Source organism: Urocitellus parryii, chromosome 3, assembly GCF_045843805.1.
Source record: "Urocitellus parryii isolate mUroPar1 chromosome 3, mUroPar1.hap1, whole genome shotgun sequence".
NCBI lineage: Eukaryota > Metazoa > Chordata > Mammalia > Rodentia > Sciuridae > Urocitellus > Urocitellus parryii.
The window spans coordinates 101,134,764-101,159,350 of NC_135533.1; the positions used below are offsets into that span (position 1 = coordinate 101,134,764).

Genomic DNA, 24,587 nt, shown 5'->3' on the forward strand with positions numbered 1-24,587 from the left:
TATATAGGAAATATGAATAATACCACTGGTTACTGGTGACGAATTCTGTTCCCTCACATGTTGAACATTAGGGAAGCATATAAAGCAGGGTTCATTTAAAAAGAGGTAGGTAACAAGGTACAATTCCTGGGACAGGTTACTTTAGCAACAGGTTGGAGCAGGGGCAGTTTATCTTTTTTTTTTTTTTTTTTAAGCTGTAGATGGGCACAATACCTTTATTTTATTTATGTGGTGCTGAGGATCAAACCCAGAGCCTCACTGCATGGGAGACAAGTGCTCTAACTCTGAGCCCCAGCCCCAGCCCAAGGGGCAGGTTATCTTGATAGGGTGGAGGAAAGGCTCAAGGAAGGAATTAACATTTCAATTCCTCTATTCTCTGGATGACCCTTGCCTATCTGCCTGTCTAATTCTGGCTTCCTAAGGAAATAAAAAATGCACAGGACTGGGAATATAGCTCAGAGATAGAGCAATTCCCTACCATATACAAGGCCCTGAGATCTGCAGCACCAAAAATAAAAATTTATAAAATAGAAAGTTCACATAAAAATCACTCCAATTTCTACACTAATAGTGAACATAAGAACAAATAAACAAGAACACAATAGCATTTACAATCACTCTAAAAAACATGCAGTACTTAAGAATGCTTTTTTTTTTTTTTTTGTACTGGGGATTGAACTCAGGATTGTACTTTACTACAGAGCTATATCCTCAGCCCTTTCTATGTTTTATCTTGAGATTTAAGTTATTGAGACTGTTTTTTGAACTTGGGATCCTCCTGCCATAGGCTCCCGTCACAGGCATTATAGACGTGCCCCAACATACCAGGCTTAGGTATACATTTAACAAAACAAAAACTGCATGACATTGATAAAATGAATCAAAGACTTAAATAAAGAGACACAAGATGTTCAGTAGTCAAGATGTTGAGTCTTCCCAAATTGATCTATAGGTTTAATGCAATTTCTATTAAAATCCCAGTACAGTATTTTTTTTCAGGGGGAGGTACTGGGTATTGAACTTAGAGGCACTGGATTACTGAGCCACATCGCCAGCCCATTTGTATTTTATTTAGAGACAGGGTCTCACTGAGTTGCTTAGTACCTTGCTTTTGCTGAGGCTGGCTTTGAACTCCCGATCCTCCTGCCTCAGCCTCCCAATCCACTTAGATTACAGACATGTGCCACCATTCCTGGCCTTTTTTATTCACTTATTTATTCTGTGGACATAGACAAACTTACTAAAAAACTTGAAGGACTGAGGTTGGAGATGTGGCTTGGTGGCAGAGTACTTGTCTAGCACGTATAAGGCTTGGATTTGATCTCCAGCACTGTAAAACAGAACAAAAACTTGATAGAAAGGCTTAGGATATAGTAGGGCTAAAACAAGCTTTAAAAATGTAATCAAAGGGCTCATTCACTCTACCCAATCAAGGCCTATTTTACAGTTACAGTAATCAAGAACACGTGATGATGCAGGTAACAGATCAACAGCACAAAAACTAAGCAATAAACATACACAAATGTGCCCAATTGACTCCCCCACTTCCCCCAGTACTAAGTATTGAGCCAAGGGGCATTCTACCACTGAACTACATCCTTCACTCTCATTTTTTTTACCTCAAACAAGGTCTGGCTAAGCTGCTGAGGCTGGCCTCAAACTTGCAATCCTCCTGCCTTAACCTCCCTAGTTGCTGATATTACAGGTGTGCACCACATTCCTGGTCCCAATTGACTTTTTTTTCTTTTAAAATATAAAGCAAGATTTATTTTAAGGATAGAACAGAAATAGATTTCTCTTAAGGGACCCCAGAGCTGTATGTCTGAGGAAGTGGGGTATCCTGCCCTTTTTACACATTTTAGATTTCCTTTGTTCTCACACTTTCTCCTCCCTCCAACCTGCCTACTTGACTAGTGACCAAAAGGTGGGCCAAAAGGTGGAGTGATCTAAGGGCAGGAATATGTAGTCGCCCAGAGGGTACCCGCAGGAAAAGAGCAGCCCAGGGGGCATTCTTTAGCAATCCCTTGCAGGGAGGAACAATTTCTCGGAGGCAGGTAACCTTCATAATAGGCTGCAGGAGGGAATTTATTACCTCTTGAATCAGCAACGCCCCCTTTTCTGACCCAATCATTCATTATGTACACTGACTGTCCTCCCATCCACAGAAGGGAACCCTTACTGCTGGTAAGGGAAAATGGACGATGACTACCCTGGTTGCTTTGAGCTGAGAAGGGGTGATGTGGAGCAAGCAGTTTGGGTTACCCTTTTAGGAATGTTTTGGATCAGTAGACAGGTTCATAGCAACTCGTATTTGGAAGTAACAGGTTGTAAAGTCATCTGAGAGGTGGGTGCTTCTCAGTGATGATCTCGGTGGGACTGGAGATGAGAATGAGGGCCAAATCCCATTTCCCTGATGAGAAGATTGAACACCTGAGAAATGCTGAGGCAAGTGTAGAAAGCGAGTTTTATTTATTTAAAGAATAGAACAGAGATGGACTTCTCCAAAACGAAGGGGCCCCAGAGCTGTGTCCCCCAGTTGACTTTTTGGGGGGGTTACCAGGGATTGAACTCAGGGGCACTCAAACACTGAGCCATATCCCTAGCCCTATTTTGTTTTTTATTTAGAGATAAGGTCTTAGTTGCTTAGTGCCTCGTTTTTTGCTGTGGCTGGCTTTGAACTCACTGCCCGCCTTGCGGGACGCCCAATTGACTTTTTTTTAAAAATTAAACTTTGTTTAGGTGCTGATAGAGCTTTATTTTTGCTTATTAAATGTGGTGCTGAGACTCAAACCCAGTGCCTCACACATGCTAGGCAAGCACTCTACTACTGAGCCACCACCCCAACTGACTTTTTGAAGTGGAAAAACATGTCAATGGGAGAGGATAGTCTTTTTTTTTTTTTGTGGTACTAGGGGTTGAACTCAGGGATTGCACATGGTAGGCAAGTGCTCTACAACTGAGCTACATACATTTCCAGCCCTTCACTACAACTTTGACACAGGTTCTTGCAAGTTGTCTACATTAGCTTCAAACTTGTGATCCTCCTGCCTCAACCCCACCCCCCCACCCCCCAGCTGCTGTGATTACAGTGTATATCACTATGCCTAGATGGCTTTTTCAACAAATGGTCCTGAGCAGTTGGAAATCAAGAGGTAACAAAAACTTCTCAATTTGGGAGCTGAGTTAGGAGGTTTGCGAGTCAGCCTCTGCAAAAGTGAGGCGCTAAGCAACTTAGTGAGACCCTGTCTCCAAATAACATACAAAATAGGGCTGGGGATGTGGCTTAGTGGTTGAGTGACCCTCGAGTTCCATCCCTGATACCAAAACGACAACAACAAAACAATTTAAGAATCATAAAAATTGGGCAAATTAAGTTTCTCCGTTTGGAGAAAACTTCAGTACATCCTCAAAACGGATCATGGAATTAAAAGTAAAATATAAACTATTAACACTCTTAGGAAAATAACTGAAAAAGTTTCCAAGACCTATATGGGTATGTGAGTAAATGTTGTGGTCAAACCATATCATGGGATATAGAGCTACACAGCTCTGGGGCTGGGGTTGTGGTCAGTGGAAGAGTGTTTGCTAGCACATGTTGAGGCACTGGGTTCAAACTTCAACACCACATAAAAATAAATAAAGGTATTGTGTTCATCTAACACACACACACACACACACACGAGCTGCACAGCTCTAAGCAACACAATAAATGAGTTATCAGCATATGCAATGGTATGAATGAAATCTTGAGAATTCATATTTCTCTAAATCTAAGTCAAAATTGTGCGATCCCCTTTAGGGGATGGCTTTGTGATCCTCCTGCCTCAGCCTCTCCAATCCATTGGGATTACAGGTGTGTGCCACCTCACCTGGCTAGGGGTAGCACTCTTAGGATGACAAGAGTAGTAATAAAGGCTCATGGTTGCAGATGTTTGAGGACAAGAGTTGTCCTATGGCCAATGTGATGATGAGAACAGCTAGCCTGACTTCTGCTTATGCCAGTATTACAGTAGGCCCTTGTCATCCAGTTCTATTAGAGGGAAACATCTGAGTGTTTCTTAATAACTATATGGTGCCCCAATTACCTCAAAATAAAAACCAGTGGCCCCAAGTGGTGGACAGGACAAATACTTATTTTCTTTGATGGAATGGGTTGAGGTGGGGAGAAGTGGTGAGTGGGTTCACCCAATGGCTAGAGGAGACCCACACCACCCACACCAGCTTCAGGTTGGCTCTGCCAATGGGAGTTTCTGATGGTGGCTGAAAGGTATACACCCTAGTGCTTCTCAGCATAAAGGAGGATGCCTCAGGACCCCATCTGGGCAGATGGTTTCCAAAATGGTAGCATAAGGCTTCAGTCAGGGCCTCCCACTTATCTACCCAGCCCTCACATCACCTGTCACCACAAGCCATCACAAGTGGACCTTCCATTTACCTAAGTGTACACACAAGGGGTGACAGGGAGCCTCCCAGCAAAGCCAGCTAGTGCAAAGCCCAGCTATGCACTAGAAACTCAATTGACTTCCCCTGGGAAGCTTCTTATCCCTGGAAATTCTTAATTCTAGGACTCTACCTGTTCACAGGGGTTGGTCACAGTCCCCCAGGCAGTAATAAGCAGGGACATGTGGATGCACACACACTGTAGTAAGGGTCCCCAAAAAGAAGCTGGGACAGGCAGCAGGCAAAGACATCTGAGATCTGAACCCTAGGTGTTGTCTTTCAAGTCAACTCCCTTTGCTAGGCTCTATGCCAAGCCCTGAAGAGCCATTTCTTGCCTTCCAAAGCAGGCAGGTAGCGGAGGAGAGGAGAGGTCAAAGCCTGGAAAACCACCTGGTTCTGAACACCAAATTTAAAATTTATTAGCCATGAGATTCCTGGGAGCTACAGGCCACTCCCCAAAAGTCATACACTGAGACAGTTCATCCTCAACGGTGCCAGTTCTTGCCTACCCAGCATTCACTGCTGGGCCTCTGGGCAATCAGCCTGTGTGCATGTAGTGTCCAGACTGATGGGGACAGATCACTTAGCCAGCTCCTCTGCTACTGCTTTGCGCATCTTGTCCTTGAGGTAGGCACCTTTCTGCCATTCAGACTTGAGTTCCACCCATTCATAGTATGGGACCTGGAGGGAAGCAGAAGGAACAGGTCATAAGGGCTGGAGGACCATTCATGTTTCTTGGTTCTACCTGCTGCTTTCATACTGACCCCTTACCCTTGGGTTAGTATTGGTGAATGACATCTCTGCATAGTACTCCTCAGCCCCCAAGGCCTTAGGGAAGAGGCCAAGGAGCTACAGGTTGTGAATGAAGAGAGCCCTATGAGTTTCTGAATTTTAAAGGGTTATTTGAAAAACCAAATGACCTGCCCAAAGAAGAAAACATGATAGAACCCGTAGGCAGTCCTTAAGAGCACGCATTTACTCTCTGGCCCTTTATCAGCATCTTCTGGTTTCAGTCAAGATTTTCCAGTACTCTAGCCAGGCCTGGGCCTGTGTTTTCCTGCTCTGACTGCAGTGGAACTCTATGTAGTCACATAATAACAGCATTGGACAGGTCTGCGGGTCTTACCTTTTCTGAGAACCAACCCTGACAAGAGAGGCAGACAGCAGCTCCAGTGCCCACTCTGATTCTCAATAGTTGTGTACCCCCCTGAGCTTCCCTTCCTCATCTGTAAATGAGATGCCCAGCCCTACCCACCTCCAAAGCTAAAATGGGAGGCTTGATGGCATTCTAGATGTACCCTAGGGGCCAAGCTCTAGCTTCTAAGACTTGGCAGGGATAGGGGAGAGAGGTTGTTGGCCTAGGCATCTGTCTATATCCTTCCAGCTGTAGGTTGGCTCTTCTCCTTGTACAGAAGGGACCACACTCCCAATCAGTACTCACATCCACCAACAGGAAGCCTGCAGCCAGCATGTGGCGGCGAGCCAGGACAAAGCGGCCCAGCAAATCCTTGCTTCGGCTATTGAAGTTGGGAAATTCCCAGCGCAGGAAAGCAACCCTGGCAGGAAGAAGGATGGCTGATAAGGGCTGCTCTCAACTCCTTGGAGGAAAGAGAGAGACCAGTCCGTGTATATAGCCCAAGAGCTGTGATATATTTACCGGAGATTCCTGGCCACCTACCTTTTAGCCCCCAGTGGCAGTGGCTGGCTTCCAACTGGTTGGGCAAGGTGAGGCGCAACAAAGTCCCTCAGGGGCAGAAACTGGCCATCAGCATCCAATAGTACCTCAGCATCTGGTAAGAAGTGTGGATGAGAGCCTGCTGGGACTGTCACCTCCTCAGAGACCACCCCCTCAGAAACCATCCCTACAATGTGGAAACGGGAGTAGGGGGCACTGCAATTCTGTGGGCTGCTCCTTGCAGCAGAGAAGGGTTAGAACAATTTTAACTACTAAGAGTTGGGAAGAGTCAGGCTCTTTGCCAGCTGAGAGAGCCCTTACCCAGCACCCAGCCGTATCGAGTGGCCACCTCAAGGCAGCCCCGCTCAGAGCTTCCCAGCAGCACCTTCAGTGTTTCCTGTAGTTCCTTTTGTAAAGGGGTCATCTTCTTGTCAGGGGCAGAAGGCTTGGAGGCCAAGGCTGAAGCTGGCAAGAGGGGGCCCTTGTAATCGGGGTGCTCCAGCAGGGCGGTGGCATTGATGTGGAGCAGCTTCTGGAGGGTGCTCTGGTCCTTTAGACACTTGCCCTCTGGGGGATGAGAAGGAGGTAGGTTGAGGGCCAGGAGGAACAGATATGGAGGTTGAGAGAGAACCTAAATGGGAGGATAGTGGCTCCCTACCCAGCCTTGGACCTAGTGTTCTGGGTTGGGGCCAGCAGAGTTAAGGTCTGTGGGTCACCTGCAGGGAATGATGGAGAAGCCCTGGAGGTGTGCTCTGGCTTCCTCCTATCACTACTGCAATTTCTTACCTAGCTCTAGGTAGGCAAATCAGGCAGCCTCCCAGCTGCAGCAGTAGGGTGTGGGTGGGGAAATATCTCACCTAGAAATCTTGTGTGAAATCCAGGATGGAGAACAGCTTGTAGCTCCACCTCCTGCACCTGCTGCAGCACACAGAGCGCCCACACTAGGTCCACCTGTAGGGTTGGCTCCAGGCTTGCAAGTGCAGATTCTAGCCTCTCATGTACCTGGATGAGGACAGGGTGTGGCAGGGAAAGTTGGCCTTGCCTAGGGACTGCTACATGCAAGGGCAGACAGCAGCCAATGACCTTGTCTTGACCTATAACACTGCAGCCAGGGAAGGCCACTGGGAGCAAGAGCTGGACCCTGGCCAGAGGTACCAGAGCTTATCAGACAGTGTCCCAGGAAGCCTGGGGTCAAACTTGGTGGTTTCTGTGACGTCTCAGGTCTTTCTAAAAAGTCCTTTGCCCAATAGCTGGTGCACTTAGTCCACATAGGACACTCCCCACCCCAAACTTTCCAATGCCAAGCCTTCTGAGAATCTCTGCAGAGGACTACTGAAGCCCCGGAGGGCATCAGCATCAGTGTGTTGAAAGGTGGTACACTGAGAAAGAAGTGAGGGAGTCATCATAGGACAACATGAGATTTTGTGTCTATTTTCAAAAGGTCCCTGGAATGCTATTCCTCTTCTAACCCACCCAGTGTCAGGGGTCATGGTCCTTCCCCTTTCACCCAGTGGTAGTTTAGAACCAATAGCTTGCAGATGGCAGGGAGAGGTTAATGGGTAGTGAGTAGAAGCCCATACCAGGTTGAAGAATTGATCCTCTTTTTCTGGGTGGAAGTTCAAACGGGCAAAAGCCAGAAGCATGCTGCACAGGTGAGGCAGGGTAACATTCTGGGCTCTGTCCAAGATGTGCTGAACCATGCAGAGACAGCAGAAGGACAGGATGAAGTCTGAGTGAAGACTAATCCTCCAGAGGCAGCTGGAGGACCCTATCCCAGGCTAACGAACTCCCACCACTCACACAGGGCCAGACCCTTCTCCAACCACCAGCAGCTGTCCATAGAGGATAGGGACCTCTAGAAACTACCTCCCTGATGATGGCTTTAGAAATACTCTATCGGAACACTTGGTTTAGACTGGCTGCATAGAAATGAAAGTGCAGGCCATCATCTTTCCCTGCAATTCCATCTGGGGCAGTCAGTAACTAGGAAGAGTTGAGGATTCTCAGCCTCACCCTCTGCTTTCCTTGCTACTGCTGTCTCAAAATGAATGCAACCACAACAATCAACAACACAGTTAACAGCTCTCAAATATATATACTTTTTTAATCACTATACACCTAGTTCCAAATATGCTAAAAAGTAAGAAATCTGAATTTACCACCTAAAAATGAATGTTTTGGATTAGCTTTGTTTCACTAATTAAAACAATGTCTCCCAACAGAGACCTAAGAAGCCAGTTTCTAAATTGGGTCAGACTTTGGGCCCTGAAGTCGGCCCCAGCTCACCTGGGCAAAGGCTTCAAACAGGGGCAGGTTGAGCCACTTGAGGAAGGCGAAGGACTTGGCGCAGCGGGCTACCTCACCAGATGTCAGGTTGGGCATGAGTGACAGGAGGTCAGCAGCCAGGCGCTGGGACACTTGTGTCTGGTGGAAGCTGAGTTTGCCTGAGTTTGCAGATCACAAGGCTTAGCTGGGGAAACCAGCAGCTACCCACTCTGCCACTTTGTTCATACTTGAGGTCTAGGGGTTTGTTGTCTGTGACCAAATTTATCCCTGAGCCTAGTCAAAGGGAACAGGGCCCATGAGTCACAATGTTTCTGTGGCAGCCTTCTGGGCCAGTGCCTATCATGGGTAGAATAAGCACTGAATTTGACAAAGCTGCAGGTGGCTCCTTGCCAGGGCTCCTACCCTCCTCACCGTAGGCATAAGCCAGGTCCAGAAGCATGCCTTTCGTCAGCGGGAGGGGCTTCTGTATCAAGTGGTAGGAGATGGCCCGCAGCAAGGGCACCGACCGCCGGCTCTGAGCTGCCAGCGTCACTAGCACCTTCCGCAACTCGTCAGGGCCAAACTGCTCCACCAGCTCCAGGCACTGTCAACCACAGTCGCGCAGGGGTCAGCTTGATGGCCTGAGGTGGCAGGGATGAGCTGGGGGCAGGGGTCCCATCCAGTGCAGTCCCTGTGAGACAGCAACTGGGCCTGAGCTACTCAACACAGGCCCATCTAGGCAGGGCCTGCCTCCTCCCCTGCCTCAGGGACTCGTGGACCCAGAGTATCATGTCCGCAGCCAAACTTATCCCCATGTCCCAGAGCAGGGGACACAGGGCCCATGAACAGCGTAACTTGCTGTAGCAGCCATCTGGGCCAGCCCCCACCATGAGAAGATGGGAGCTGAATTTGACTTGACTGCAAGGAGAGAGTGGGTGGGGGACACAGCACCTCTGGGAGAGTTCTTCCAGAAGCTGGGCTATTGTACAAGGGCTGGCCCAGGACACCCGTGTTAACTTCTGGAACTATCTCTCATGCCTTTCAACATCATATAGGTGGGAGAAATAGGAGAAAGACAGATGCAATCAAAGAAGTGGTTTATATTAGGAGTAGTGTGTGGGTGGTGCTGAATTAATGTCATAGAGTAACCACCTGCTCTCTGGAGCCCTCTGGTCCTTCCTTGTGAGACATCTGAGACAGAAGTTTCTAGGGCTCCTGTCCCAGTGCATAAATTCAAAGTCCCCAGGGAGGCAGGCCAGGGGCAGCATGCTCTCATTCCCATACCTTGTCTTCCAGGCGGTTCATCAATGACTCTGAAAGGTGCCCTGCCTTCATCATGATGGCCACAACTGTGCGACCATCTTCAATCTCTGTCCAGCGCCTCTCTAGGTGCACCAGCAACTCAGCCAGCAGCTCTTTGGAATGCTGCTCTTGCATGGAGGCAGCGCATGACTCAGTCAGGAAGACCAGGTGCTTGTATTTGAGCCTCCGCAGGCGCCAGCGCACCTCTTGCTCCACTGACTGCAGTTCCTTAGAGGTCCCGGGGAGTGCCAAAATGTATAAGCTCCGCAGCAGCTTCACAAGAGTCCCATGCCAGACTGTGGCTATCTGGACAGAGAAAGGAAAAGGGCAATCACATATGCCACCCCAGAGATTCTGCGTCTGGGGTGTAGCTGCCATTCCAGCACCTGTCCTGCTCTAACAGGGCCTGGCACCTATCCCTGATGGGCTTGCTTCCTGAAGCTAATAAATCAAGAGTTTCTGTTCAAGATAGGTAGTGTATGGGTCTGACTTGATAGCAAAGAAGGCAGCACTTTAGACTTTCTAGTCAGTCTTGTCCGCAACTCATTACTTTTACTTACAATGCCAAACTTCAACCCTTAAAACTTCACTTCAACATAGCAATCACTTGTTTCTAATTAAGTGGAAGAAATGACATCCTGAAAAACAACAGGGATAGGGCTCAAGTGTATCACTACCCCATATCCTCCAGTAGAGTGACTTAAGCCTGGGAGTCTCTTGATTACCTCAGAGGCAGGTATTCCCTGATACATGAAGGTTCATAGGAAAGTCTTCTTGACAGGTGAGTTAAACAAACCAACAAACCAAACTCTCCCAATCCCAGTAACCACTACGCCCTGACAACTCTCAAATGTCGAGGTATCCTAGGAAAGGTAAGCTGACCCCATCACCAGCAGAAAGCGGGCTCCCTCTGCCTCTGTTGCTGGTGCCCATCTCATTTCTGAAGAGACCAACTCTGCCCCATGCAAGGAGTGTCTCAAGGTCTCACAGAGTTAAGGAGTCAAAAGGTCAATGAGGTCCAGACCTCATCCCCATGGGAGATGGTAAAACAAGCATGGCTATCATTTCCTGTGCTCAGTGTCTCCACATCAACTCCTTAGCTCATTTCTTTACCTGTGAAGGGGTTACATAAACCACCTATGAAATGAAGTAAGCTAGGAACAGAATAGCTGCAATCTGAAGGGTTGGGGAAGAACAAAGTACTTCATTATAGTCTCACACAAGGTCCAGGTATCTGCATCTTTCTGGTATCCTGTGGAAAATTTTCTGAAAGCATTGTTACTATTTACAGTACAAATACTTTATTTCCATGTTGTTACTGCCTTACAATTTTCCAAATGTTTAGTTTGTTAAAAGATTTGTTTCAATCAAGTGTGTGAAAAACATTCAATAAGTAACAATTAAAACTATAGAAAAAGAAAGGACCTATGGAATTAATCTTATGACTATGTGCTTGTACCTGAACTCAGTATACACAGTGCAAGCACATTGTACATAACCAATAAACAAAAGTGCTAAGAAACTATGTATTTTCCATACTGTCCTAATTCATGGGAAAACCAGCTATACTGCATTACAATGATTTAAAAACCTTCAGCTTGATATATTCAATATTCAGCACAACCCTTTCCTCATCATGTATTACAACTGGGCACACGGTTTCAGTGCCTGAGTACCTCCTTTCCAGCAGATTATGTATGGCCAGTTTGGAGAAGATAGGAATTATATTTCTTTTCTTTTTTTGCTATGGAGCCGAGGGAAGCACTATGTAAAGGGCCCTTTCCTTATATAGAGCAGAAACTGGCTTTCTGAAATAAGGTGCTACTCCTGAGAGTCACATAAATGGGCCTTGTCTCTTCTGTGTGCTCATCCTTTCAAAGTATGAATGTGGCTAGGTTACACTGAGGCCCAGCTTAAGCTTTGGGGCCATCCATTGGTCATACTTCATCTCCTCCAGCCTCAACAGTAGTGTCCAGTCAGCACCCAGACACTGGGAATTGAATTGGGAATGTAAATCAAGGCAATATGTGAAGGGAGAAAGCACTGAAGGAAATGAGAAGAACCAGGCTTGTTTACTATACTTGTAACTGTGTGTTTGGTTGCCTGTCTATAAAATGAGGATAGAAATATATACCTACCAAGGTTATTATAAGGATAAATGCAGAAAGCACATAAAAGTACTTGAAATTTAGAAAAAGTACCACCACAAGATGCTTGGGGGGGGGGGAGCGGGCTGTCCATCACTGGTGCCTCTGGCTACTGTCCCTTCCTCTAAGCCCTCAAACAACATGTTTGCACCTACCTGACTACTGACTAGATGAAGAAGTTGCTGAAAGCGAATATCCTGCATGAGCAAGGCCTTGTCTTCTGGCTTCTCAGATAGCAGGTGAGAAAGGCGGATAAGTATGAGGGCCGCATGATTGTGGTGCAGGCTCTGATCACCACCAACCAGCTCTAAGAGCTCCTGTGGACTGGTGGCCTTCTCGATGAGCCGGTCTATCTCTTGGCGCTCTGGGTAGGGAGTAAACACTTGATCCTTTTCTACCAACTCTGTCAAGGAACCTGGAGAGTGGGAATTGTGTGAGATGGCTGAGAAGGTCAAAGTCTTATGGGCTGTCCTGGCAAGTCTCAGTCGACTAACTGGAGCCATAGCAGGGGATATGCGAGTGGCAGTGGCTTCTCTCAGGAGGTATGTGCATTGTTTCACTAGACGGGCTGCCATTGTGGCCTGGGAGCACAGGAGATAAGACTCCTAGCAAATGATTCCAAAGCCCTGAGGAAAAAAAAAAAGAGAAGATGGTCCTAGAGTAGCAGATCCTGACCCACAAATTCAGGAGAAAAACATGACAAATGACATGAAATCACACTTACCTTCTCCCTAAAACCAGCCTTAATCTTTCTCCTTTTTGACTATCCATGTGTGAGATAGTTTTCTCTCTCTCTCTCTGTAGCACTGGGGATTGAACCCAGGGGCACTTTATCATGAGCTAAATTCTCAAACTTTTTTTGGATTTTGAGGTAGGGACTTGCTGACTTGCTAACTTGCCCAAGATGCTCTTAAACTTGTGATCCTCCTTCCTCAGCCTCCTAAGTAGCTGGGAGTACAGGCACTTGCCACAATGCCCGGCTCTGAGACAGTACTTTCTGAAGTAACACCTCAGAGGGCTTTTGTTTCAGTACATAATGTCATCAAATATCAAAACTCAGAAGCCTGTAAAATTTTCAGTACTGGTTGTGCTTCAAAATCACCTGCGTGGTTAACAATTCAGACTACCAGGTCCTGCCCAATACTTCCTGATTGGGAATCTCTACAGGTAAGGCTGAGAGAGCATTAATCCCCCCACCTCCCACCACAAGGTTACCAGGATTAAGAATTACTGGTTTAGAGAATGATCCTGGAAAACTCAGGCTATTCAACTCACTTTCCTAAAGCTTTTGTGGATATATTTTAACAATCCAGACAAGGGAGTGAGTTCCCCCAAACCAAGGGAGACTGGAGTTCCCTTCCCTCAATTTCTAAGAACAAAACTTCTGAATCACAAAAATCATTCCTAACATGGCCCCAAATTATCTTCCTAGCTTTATCTCATCTCCCCATTACCCAAGGCCTTATTCTAACCAGGCTTTGCACTTTCATTCTACCCTGCAGGCTTGCTATTTCTCATCATAGGGCCCATCAAAAAATACTTCATTTTTCCAAGCTCCACAAAATGTCAACTTCTTTCAAGAACCTGTTTCATATCCTTATGATGTTACTTTTAACAATTCTGCCATTCTTGCTCCCTAAGGTGACTGAATAACCTGGCTAAGATATCTAACGGGAGCCTTGCTTCTGCCCAATCAGAAAGCACCTTTTATTTTCTTCTACTTCCTGGACTTCAGTATATGGCTGTAAAATTTTATTTTCACACGAGCAATTACTGCAGCTGTAAAAAGCTTAACTTAACTCTACATAAGGGAAAAAAACATCAGGTACAGAGAAGAACGTCTGCTCAAGCCCCACATTTACCACTTTTAATCCAGGCACTGTGGGGAGGCGCTGGAAAAATCTTTCCAATTTTTAAGATAATTCTAAAAGCTGTTTGGAGAAGGGAAATAAGTCCAGAAGCCGCACTTAGGCTTAGGCAAATATCAACTCGGAAGTCTGCTGCTCAAATATAGCCATACGAAAATCGACTCGTTGGGGATACCAAGGGTCAACGCAGGAAGGAAGCACCTTCCAGGCCCGGCCTCGTGGACGCCACAGGCAGAAGGGGCGCATGCGCACTCGCCAGCTTGTACCGAGCAGGCAGCCAGCGAGCCCACCGCGTTCAGCCCCCTGCCGGCCTCCTTCGCCAGCACCCGCACCCCCAGGGTCCAGCGTCCCCGCTGGCTTCCTCCTCCGGGCCCCTAGGATCCCAGCACCTCCGCTGAGCCCTTCCCCGGATCGACCGCGTGTAGCTCCCCTACCGGCCCCCTCTCCGAGGTCGCCGCCCCCACCCACTCCAGGCCCACCACACCTGGGTATTCAAGCCTTCAGTATCCACGCCCAGTAGCCCTTTCCCCGCACCCCCGATGGCGCGGGACCTACTCCGCGAACACTCTTGCTGACCTCCATCCGCCGCCCGTACTGTCCCCAGGCCCATGAGGAAGACGCGCTCATTACGTCATTAGGAGCGCCACCGGAAATGTGGTTCACCGGAAGTCGCCCGGGTGGAAGCCATCCCTCTAGGAGCCACGCCTACCGCCTTTTTCGGGTTTGCTCAGTGGGGTCTGAGGATACACGCAACATAGCGCGATATGTAGTGATGGGAGGCGCAGAGAAAAGGGGAGGAGAAGGGCTGGGGATATAGCTCAGTTGGTAGAGTGTTTGCCTTCATGCACAAGGCCCTGGGTTCAATCTCCAGAACCACACACACACAAAAAAGGGGGGGGGGGGTTGTGAGTAGAACTGGTTTAAGATATGCAGGCTCAAATCAAAGACCAGATGCCCGTACCGTGTTTTCTTTTTACGGAAAACGTACCACGTACCGTGTTTCCTCGGTGTGAGAAGGTGGACGCGAGGGCTTGGGCTGATGAAGCACCCTTAGGTCTTGAGGTTCCTTGAAGACGCCGGGCCACCGCCTACGCCTGGCTTCAGTTCTCTGCAACCAGAGGGAACTGTCAGGTGCCGAGCTTCCGTGGGCTCACCAGCTTCCTGCTTGGTACCAGCTCGGTCCCCTCAGTTCTAACATCCTCCTTTAAAAGAGGACACAGAGCTCAGTGCCTTGGTGGGGCTATGACCATCTCCCATGGATCCATGTAGAGTGACTGAACCCATCTCTCACGTTCCATCTCAGGAATGGTCAGATTTGGCCCAACTTCAAAAGGAGGCCGACCGTCTCCAGCAAGTTCCACTAAAGCATCGCTGCCCATTAGCACTCATCCCTTGCTTGGGAAACTTCATTCTTCTTGCCTTACTTTGGGGATCAAGATCCAGAAGAGAAACACTGAGTCAGTTCTTAGTTTGCTTGAAGTAGAGCTTGAGCTGGGCTCAAGTCTGTAAAGCAAAATGAGTTAAAGATTATAGGTAAGGGCTTGGGGTGTAGCTTAGTGGTAGAGCACATACCTATTATGCATGAGACCTTGGGTTCCATCCCCAGCATGGGGGAGGGTGTGAAAATTAAAGGCAAATTTTTCCAGTTGAAAATGGGGGAGAGGGCTGAGGTTGTGGCTCAGCCGTAGAGCGTTTGCCTAGCACGTGGGAGGCTCTGGGTTCGATTCTATGCACCATATAGAAATAAATAAATAATATAAAATAAAGGTATTGTGTTCAACTACAACTAAAAAATAAAAATTTTAAAAAATGGGGGGGGAGTTCCTCCATTCTTTCTTCAGAGCATGTATCTTGTGATGGTATGTACTTTCTTTGATATGTATACATCAAGAAATTCAGTGCCCCTATCACTTAGTTTCTGTGGGAGGATGGGAACTTTAACTCTGTGGAAAGTGTGTGTGTGTGTGTGTGTGTGTCTCACCCCAAGATGCAAAATTGCTTCCTGTTTTAGATATCTGAAAAATTTGTTTCTCTATGAATAAAGCCAATTAACAAACCCAGCTGGCCACCTCAATTGCCAAGTGAGTTTAGGGAGTACTCTGTTTTAGAAGCTCCATGTCAAGAACCAGGGACAGGACTGGGTTTGTGGCTCAGTGGTAGAGCGCTCACCTGGCATGTGTGAAGCACTGGGTTCAATACTCAGCACAACATAAATATAAATTTAAAAAAAGGTATTGTGTTCATCTACAATTTGTGTGTGTGTATTTATTTAAAAATGCACCAGGGACAAAGACTGGAGGATATTTGTAATCATATCACAGTGTCTGGCTTGGTGTTTGCCACCTACAGTCCACAGAGCACCCCTGCTCTGCTCTTTGAGAGAGCTGGAGGCCACTGCAGCCTCGACTTTCCAATCTGGTGGATTACTGAATCATGTGGGGCACATGAAAAACCTACTCCAGCTCAGTAGACTTGCAGTCAAATTTGAGAGCCAGAAGTTTAGGGTGGATCCCAGATGGTGGTCTCCACCACAACATTTTTAGTGGTAGTAGGGTCTTTGCTAAAGAGGTGATTCTCAAGAGGTGATTCTCACCTCTTTAGCTTTAGATGGGGTATGGTCTCTAGAAAGACCAGCCACAGGATAAGAAGGTTGGAAATTCCAGCACTACCTCTGACCTCCAGGGAGAGAATGGCTGGAGATTGACTTCAATGACCAATGGCCAGTTATCGAATCAGTCATGCCTATGTAATGAAACCTCCGTAAAAGATCTGGATGTCGAAGCTCAGGCTAGCTTGTGGGTTGGTGAACACACTGATGTGCAGGGAAGGTGGCATACCCAGATCCTATGGGGAAAGACTCTCCTGCATCCTCCCACCCCTTGACCTCACACTGTGTGTCCCTTTATTTGGCTCCTCTTTTTTTTTTTTTTTTAAAGAGACAGTGAGAGAGGAGAGAGAGAGAGAGAGAGAGAGAGAGAGAGAGAGAGAGAAGAGAATTTTTTTTTTAATATTTATTTTTTAGTTCTCGGCGGACACAACATCTTTGTTGGTATGTGGTGCTGAGGATCGAACCCGGGCCGCACGCATGCCAGGCGAGCGCGCTACCCCTTGAGCCACATCCCCAGCCCCTATTTGGCTCCTCTTTATGATAGAAGAACAATAATAAAGTTAGTGACTTCTGCCACCATTCTAGTGAACCACTGAAGCTGAAGGGATCACAGAAACCTTCAAATTTTCAGTCTTATCAGTTGGAAGTGAAGAAAGCCCTGGGACTGTGGCTGGCATGTGGAGTGGGTGCAGGCTTATGGGACTCAGCCCCTAAATTGTGATACCTGATGTGAACCCAGGCTGCCAGTATCAGGATTGGCATGGGTTTTAGGATGCCTAACTGGTGTTGGAGAGGAGTAGATACACTTTGTTAGAGACTTTATAGAAGGCTGACCTAGCGTGGTGTCAACACATGCCTCATCTTCCCTCTGATTCCTTTTATGCTTTTGCTTTCTCTCCATGCTGCCAAGACTGGCCAGGTCCCCAGTACCCTCTGGGCCCCAAGACTTCCACAGTCTCAGCTCCTGCTGGTCATACCTCAGAAGGGGTCATATGCAGGGTAACTGGCTGGGTAACACCAGGGCTGGGTAGGATGACTTCTTTCCCAGCCCAGAGATCCACCATAGTTTTTCTGGAGTTAGCCCAAACTCAGTGAACCTGACTGAACTCCCAGCTCTCTCCCACAAACTTATGTCCATGAGGGGAGTTGCCTGCTCCCATACAGCCACCCCAGAGATCCCAGGGATAAGTTCTGTGTTTGCTTTGTCCATTCTTTGGGTGCCTAGAACAGACGGACAGATAGACAGAGAGACTTAAAGCCAAATGGAATTTTTATTAGCAGCAGATAGGAGACATCATATGGTCACTGGATCCAAGAGAGAAGATTCTTGCTGGGGTTCAGACTGGACATGGCCTCTCCTGGCAGTCAGGGGATTCAGGTGAGCTCCTTACTGGAGAGGGCTCTCTACAGTGGAGAATGGATAGGAGTGTAGGGAAAAGAGGTTTGGTCATCTGTGCTGTGGTTCATGTGCTAGCTTGTTCACCTCTACTTTTTCAGGGATGTGGTGAACAGGTGCCTTTCCTGAGCAAGCACAGTTCTCACACCACCGCCCCTGCCCTCAATATTGCCTTTGGGCAGGTAGGTAAGGCCACCATTCTCCTCAGTGAAGGGTGTGGAGGTCACAGGTAGGTATGAAGAGTTAGCTTTGAACTCATGTGTCACTGAAGCTCCTAACCTCAAGCTCTTTACTCCCCTTCAGATTAAGTGCCAAAGGTACAGGCCCCCTAAGACCAAGTCCCACCAGCTGCCTGATCTGAGTTCTGGACTGTTTCTCTAAGCTCCCTTTTCTACTGGTAGCCACTCCTGACCTGAGTGGCACATCAAGTGCCCAAGGAAACCTGCAGTGGCACAGTGAGTTGGCAAAGAGAACCACTGTGGAGCTTGGGATCTACCTCCTGGCCTGTTTCTGATTTGCCCCCACCCTTTGCCCCCTGAGGATGAGGTGCTAACCAGAGAAAGCCAAAGGAGAAAGGGACCCAAGAGGCAATATTGAGGCTGCATACCTTGGACAGGGTCCAGACACCTCCTAGCACAATTGCTCATGCAGCATTTCTTGTTGCCATAACACTCGCTGTCACGGGAGCACTCGTCCTCCTCCTGACACAGCTGGGAGATCTGGTTGTTCACCCAGGGGCAACTGCCAGCTTTGGGGGCAGCTTCTGGAGAGAGATGGGCCAGCCCTTTAGCACCCAAAGTGCTCTCATGCTCACAGCCTTCCTTGCTGGGCCCATCTCACTGCACCCCTGAACTGAAAAACCCCATTTTATGAATAGGGAAATTTAATGTCTGTGGAACCCTGAGGTCAAATGTGTCCCAGAGGCCTCCATCTTGTTTGTCTCAGGGCAGGATCCCCCATAGCACCCTTGGTGGCTTGGAGACCTTAGAAACCAAACTAGTGGGAGATCACAAGGCTGCTTGAGGGGCGGAGGCACTCACAGATGGGTTGCAGGTACAGGGCTGGTGTGTGGGCTCTAAAAGAGGTTTGTGGTGCCCCACTCAAGGCAGAATCTTTCCATTGCTGGTTCCTCCCTCCCCACCAGGGCTAGGCAGGGCATTACCGATGATTGGGGTTCTGCAGGAGAGGCCACAGGCACTAGGACAACATTTGGTGTTGCTGAGACAATCCTCATCGGTGAGGCAGGCTGGGGTACAGGGCATCTCCTCGGAGGAACTGGGCTCAGGGCACATGACCTGAACTACACAGGAGACAGGCAGGTGAGTGGGGGCCTAGACCCTCTTCCCACCCTTGAAGTTCCTCGGGGGAAGGCAAGATGGAGACAAAGATGGAAACTACCAGGGATCCCAGCCCCCAACTCTCAAGATTCCATTTCTTAGAGGGGAAAACAAACAAACAAACAAAAAACACCCCCCCATCTACCAAAACTGTGATACAGCTTCTCCTGAAAAGTAGAAGTCAGCTGTGAAAATCAGGAAACAAAGCTGCAGGCCTACTGTGGGAGGTGGAAAGCTAATGGCCTCACCTGAAGTGATAGGGCCTGAGAACCACTTTCCGTTCCCATCACCCCATCTCCCAGCTGGGCACTTCTCATCTAGGGACCATGGCCTCAGCCCTGGAGTATGAGGCCTTCACCATGGGGGGGGGGGTAGAACCCTGATTTTCTGCCTTTTTGTTCCTCTCCTTCTTGCCCCTTTATCAAACCACCAGTGCTACCAGTGTGTTAGCTTATATTGGAATTAGAGATTCTGGAATAAGGTGGGTGGTGGCTTAGGCCTACCTGGTGAGATGAAAGCTGGGTCCAGAGCAAGGACTGCCTTCAGGGCGAGAAGGCCGAGGGCCAGGCTGATGAGACAGCGCATGGTGTTGGTAGTAAGTAGGCAGGTGACTGGTGGCAGGTAGGTGACCAGTGGTAAGGCAGGTGATGGATGGTGGCCTGAGTGTTTGGGGTGCATTTAAAGGACCAGCAGGAGGAAGACTGTGGAGCGAGGTGGGTGGAGCCTGGCATGGCCCCAGCTGGGCTGAGGTACTTCCTCTTTGGACACATGGACAGGCCAGGCTCAGATGGGGAGAAACAAATGTCACAATTGGGGTCATGCCTGAAAAAAGAGTCCTTTGTAAGGTTGATCATTTTTTTCTTTTTATTTCTTTTGCAATGCTGGGAATTGAACCTAGGGCCTTGTGCATATTAGGCAAGTATTCTACCACTGAACTACATCCCTAACCCTTTTTTTCCACTTTAAAAGTAAAAATATTTATTATTAGAATGAAGAAAACTGTAAGGGCTGAAGAAGGAAGAAATAGCATCTATAACATGTGACACAGTTGTCTTCTTGGGTCAAATAGGAACAATGAAAATGACATGTCTAAAATTTGTAGAAAGACACATGGGAAACAAAACAGGAGGTAGACAGCAATTACCAGCATGCTATTTCTCTGTTGGTGCTTTTTTGTAGTTTTCTGAAATTTCTATAACAACGAGCTACTTGATCCTTGCAGAGAATGTAGGACATCCAAAGGAGGGAGGGGTTGTCTGTTCAGAGGATACCAGGTAGACCTCTTCCTAGAAGCTCCTTTCCTGTGCCAAGTGAGCAGGTGCCAAGAGGCAGGAACAGGTTGGGCTGCTGGGTAACATGCCCCCTCCAACCTGAGGGCATTTCCTTGATTTCCTGTTTAGAGAACTGGGCAGGGAATGGAGGGACCCCAGGGTGAGCATATGCTTATTGATGGCCAGTTCCCTGTCCCTGGTCCAGGCTGGACTTTGGCTGGTCAGCGACCTTAACTGCCAGCCTGTGACCTCAGGCTGTGCTATCAGAATATTCTTTGTTGAACTGCACTTCTTCCATGTGCCCAGGACTTTGTGTGGCTTTGTCATGGCCTTTGAATCTCCTCTACAGAATTCTTGGGCTCATTCCAGGCCCCTTTGGGGTGGCCAGCATAAGTTCCCCAGGAGTAGGTCTGGAGATACTGGCTGTGGTGACTTGCCACCTCTCTATGCCTCCTTGTGGCTTGAAGTTTACAAAATGCTTCCCCATTGTCAGTTTGACCTTCCAAGGAAGGTTCTGGACATTTTTTGGGGGGTACTGGAGATTGAACTGAGGGGTACTCGAACACTGAGCCACATCCACAGCCCTATTTTGTATTTTATTAAGAGACAGTGTCTCACTGAGTAGCTTAGTATCTCACCTTTGCTGAGGCTGGCTTTGAACTGATGATCTTCTGCTTAGCCTCTCAAGTGGCTGGGATTATAGGCATGCACCACCATGCCTGGTGGTTCTGGATATTTCATGTGGATAAAATCATATAGTATGTGGCTTGTTGTGTGTGACTTCTCACCTAGCTGATGTTTTCAAGGTTCATCTACCTTGTAGCAGGTGTCACTATTTTGTCCCCATTTATGGGCTGATTCTATTCCAAAGCAGGTATTTACATACACACTTTATTCTTCCATTCTCCATCACTGTGGGGTCATTTCAATTTTTAGGCCACCATGAAGACTCTACAGTGCATGCATTATTCTACTTCCACACACACACACACACACACACACACACACACACATACACGTTCTGCCAAGGCTCACTGTCAAGTAAGGAAGTCTTTCCTCTTCCTCTTTCTGTCTTCCAATTTTTGCCTTCATTTTCATTATAACTGGTTTCTGGCACTGTAGAAGGGCCATCAGGAAAGGGCTTCCCAGGGCTCCTTGGCTGCTTGAGTTTCTCAGAAAGCCATGGTGTCTTGCTGTGGTTCACATCTGATGGGAGTTCATATCAGCCAAGACTGTGCTCCATCTGTGTCTCCTAGGGATCTGTGCACACAGTGCAACCAGACCCAGTGGACATTTGTGTTACACATGTGTTTGTTGCTGGCATGAAACTAGAAACTTATGTAGTCATGGGGACTTAATTCTGCTGTGGCCATCTTGAAATTCTCAATAATTTCATTGTATGTGTGTGTGTGTGTGTGTGTGTGTGTGTGTGTGTATACGAATGTGTGGTGTTGCTGGGGATCGAACCCAGGGCCTTGTACACACTAAGCAAGTTCTTTAACACTGAACCACACCCCCAATCTAAGAATTTCGTCTCAGAACATGTGTTTGTAAGTGAAGTTGGGTGGGACAATGGAACGTAGTGGGAGAAAGCAGCAACAAGCACATGTGTGATACAAATGTCCATTGTTTTCATTTCTAAAGGTTTGTTTTGTATCCTTTTCAGAGATCATCAAGACATGTTTAAATATGGATGTTCCCATCTTCTCTTTAAAAATATAGCTTACAGATACGCTGTTTCCCTCGTCCTTCTCTAATGGCACACAGATGTGATTTGGATGGCTGGTTGGTTCCCCCCAGCATGGATGTGTCCATGTATTTGCTGGTCTCCTATCAATGGACGTATGTTCCTGACTCTTTGCTGTCATGGATGATCAGGCTTTGTGCACATGGGTGGGGACCTCTGCAGTATATAAATACAAAGAGAGGTGAACTGGTGGGTCAAAAGATCTGGCTATTGTTCACATGGTGACTCCTATTCAGTGTGTTTTCCAAGAGTCTGTCCCAATTCCCAATCCCTGCTGGTATAGTTGGGTACAAGGGATCAGCCCCCAAACCTCCCAATCAAGTACTCTCATTCTGCCTACTGGGTGGATAGATTGACAGTTAGTGATGGAGTTCTCATTTTTACTTTTTATTATGACGATTTTAAACATGCAGCAGGGTATAAAAAAGTAGTCCAATAAGCACCCACTTACCAACTGCCTAGAGTAATAATGATTGTAAACATCTTGCCAGATTTGCTTCACCATTCTTTTCATTTCTGTTGAAGTTCTTTAAATCTCAAACATCATGTCATTCCATTCCTAAATATTTTCAGATGTCATGTGAGGTTGGAAAACCCAGCTGCCTAGGTATATTCTCCTGAATGTAAAATGGCTGCAGAGCTGCTGCCTTTGCTCATATATGAGGCATGGGGTTGGCCTGGCCTCCTCACTATACATTTTCCATGGAGGCTCTGGCCTTCATGGAAAATGTGTAGTCTGTCATGAGCTGTCTGTGGGCTGTGAGTGGACTGTTGCACATAGTAGCCACGTGAGAGGATAAGTCTAGCATTGGGAACTTCTCATGGCACCCCCCACTGGGATTGACCGCCTGATTCAGGTGAACTTCCCCCTCAAGCTCTGCCAAAGATCCCACACAGCACTTGAGATGGGTGTGACCTGCCAAGATGTCAATCAACCTGCTGATTGCAAGACATCATAGAGCAAGACTCTGCCCTCGAAAACTTACCTTTGCCTTTGATGTACCTCCTTAAATAAACCACTGGAGCCATTTTTCCTTTGTCTAGTTCCAGAACCCATGTGGAACTAGATCTATCAGGGGCTTTGCTTTCTGTAAATACATTTCTGAGTATTTGTACTCTGTTATTTACTAATTATTTGAGATTGTAAGTTTTAGGGTTGGCAGGATTATCCTAAGCAGGAAGAAAAGTCCCTTAATGAGACACTGGCCATCGTCCTCCTCTCCCAGCCCGCATAGTAGTCTCTCCCGCAAATGCCCTGCTCCCCTAAGTCCTGCTGCCCTGGCCAGATTCTCCTTTTCTGTCCTGTTTTCCATCCACTCCTTCAGAATCTGATCAATGCATCCCTAGCATCTGGGCCATTACCTTTTACTTGTTATGGAGGAACAGGAAGGAAGAATGAAAGGAAGAGAAAATGGGAGGAAGAAGTGAATGATGGGAACAAGGAGGCAAGAAAATAAGGGAGGAGGGGGAATAAAGATGGGAGAGATAGAGGCAGAGAGGGAGGAAAGAGGGAGAAGGGAAGATTCAGGGTGAAGGAAGCCTGATTATGTTCTGTCTGGAATTATTTTCCCCATGGGAGCACCACCCCATCACTCCCCCATCTGAAGCTCTTTTGGTTTCCTGTAACCTATGGGACAGAGTCCAAAATCTGAGTGTGGCATTGATGCCCTCATGAGGATAGGTAAAGTGACTCAGAGGAAGAGTCTGGATCCACAGCTGTTTGAGTCCTATCTAGCCCTGCAGGTTGAGCAGCTTACCTTTTCCTTACCTGTAAGATGGGGGGGTGATAATGAAATCTACTGGATTGGGCTGTTATGAGGGTTAACTGATACACTTTATGCAAGCACTTGGTGCCTGGTACACAGAATGTTAGCACCCATTATTGTTGTTCTTGTATCTCCATGGTCCGGGTTTGGATTTATGGGGTGGTGAGGGTGTTATCATACACATTTCCAGAAAGTCTTGTTTTCTGTTTGTTTATGTATTAATTTTGTTTTCTATTTTTTTTTTTTTTTGAGATGGTGTCTTGCTATGTAGCCCAGGCTGGTCTTGGACTCCTGAGCTCAATTGATCCTCCTGTGTTAGCCTTCTAAGGAGCTGGGGATATAGGCTGCTGGGCCTGGTTATCAGATAGTATTTCCTTGATCAATACAAATGCACTGGCTGGGCTTGAAACTTGCCTAGGATTTAAAGGCTCAGGCTTCACTAGTCCCCTGTGAGCTGCAGTCTGGAAGAGCCCTTCTTTGGGAATTCGGTTTTGTCCTCACTTAACCTTGTATAAGCCATTTCCTTCCATGTACTCTCAGTTCTTCCACCTATAAAATAGAAGCAGCAACGACATTTCTCACACTGGGCTGATATGAAGATTAAATGAGGCAGGTGATGAATAATGAAGGTGTCTCCATATCTAAAACCATTTCTTATAGGTTGCATTTTTTTTTGTGTGTGGTGCTGGGGATTGAAACCAGGGCTTTGTGCATGCAAGGCAAGTACTCTACCAACTGAGCTAGATCCTAGGTTGCATTTTTTAT

The 24,587-nt window shown here is 47.3% G+C and overlaps 2 protein-coding genes and 2 non-coding genes across 8 annotated transcripts; all 4 read right to left on the minus strand.

Annotated features, from left to right (window-relative positions):
* Positions 1–4,834: 4,834 nt before the first annotated feature.
* On the minus strand, positions 4,835–14,338 carry Tbrg4 (transforming growth factor beta regulator 4). 5 transcript variants are annotated; one of them, XM_026399473.2, is made up of 11 exons: positions 14,274–14,338; positions 11,985–12,455; positions 9,665–9,988; positions 8,813–8,984; positions 8,402–8,559; positions 7,696–7,806; positions 6,973–7,117; positions 6,437–6,682; positions 6,119–6,230; positions 5,882–5,996; positions 4,835–5,121 (listed from the first exon to the last, which is right to left on the minus strand). In XM_026399473.2, the coding sequence occupies exons 2-11, from the start codon at positions 12,402–12,404 to the stop codon at positions 5,020–5,022; spliced, it is 1,905 nt and encodes a 634-aa protein (XP_026255258.1). In that variant the 5' UTR covers positions 12,405–12,455; positions 14,274–14,338; the 3' UTR covers positions 4,835–5,019. The 5 variants fall into 5 exon arrangements, with proteins under 5 accessions (XP_026255258.1, XP_026255259.1, XP_026255260.1 ...); XM_026399474.2 differs by having other exon boundaries at positions 14,253–14,338; XM_026399475.2 differs by having other exon boundaries at positions 11,985–12,244; positions 14,274–14,313.
* On the minus strand, positions 8,645–8,778 carry LOC113190302 (small nucleolar RNA SNORA5). The gene has a single exon (XR_003301763.1). It is a non-coding gene; the product is annotated as a small nucleolar RNA SNORA5 (small nucleolar RNA).
* On the minus strand, positions 9,168–9,303 carry LOC113190296 (small nucleolar RNA SNORA5). Its single transcript, XR_003301760.1, has one exon. It is a non-coding gene; the product is annotated as a small nucleolar RNA SNORA5 (small nucleolar RNA).
* A 3,269-nt stretch (positions 14,339–17,607) lies between the features above and the next one.
* LOC113190287 (whey acidic protein-like) lies at positions 17,608–19,623 on the minus strand. Its single transcript, XM_026399508.2, has 4 exons — positions 19,542–19,623; positions 18,864–19,001; positions 18,309–18,464; positions 17,608–17,663 (listed from the first exon to the last, which is right to left on the minus strand). The coding sequence occupies exons 1-4, from the start codon at positions 19,621–19,623 to the stop codon at positions 17,608–17,610; spliced, it is 432 nt and encodes a 143-aa protein (XP_026255293.2).
* Between the last annotated feature and the right edge of the window lie 4,964 nt (positions 19,624–24,587).

Coding starts and splice junctions, on each gene's coding strand:
- Tbrg4 (XM_026399473.2), bottom strand. CDS start 12,404: ATGGCAGCCCGTCTAGTGAAACAATGCACATACCTCCTGAGAGAAGCC. Junction 6,683..6,972: donor ATTTCACACAAGATTTCTAG/GTGAGATATTTC, acceptor CTCATCCCCCAG/AGGGCAAGTGTCTAAAGGAC. Junction 5,122..5,881: donor CAGGCTTCCTGTTGGTGGAT/GTGAGTACTGAT, acceptor GCTTCCCTCCAG/GTCCCATACTATGAATGGGT.
- LOC113190287 (XM_026399508.2), bottom strand. CDS start 19,623: ATGCGCTGTCTCATCAGCCTGGCCCTCGGCCTTCTCGCCCTGAAGGCA. Junction 18,465..18,863: donor CTGCAGAACCCCAATCATCG/GTAATGCCCTGC, acceptor ATCTCTCTCCAG/AAGCTGCCCCCAAAGCTGGC. Junction 17,664..18,308: donor GTGTCTGGACCCTGTCCAAG/GTATGCAGCCTC, acceptor CCTGACTGCCAG/GAGAGGCCATGTCCAGTCTG.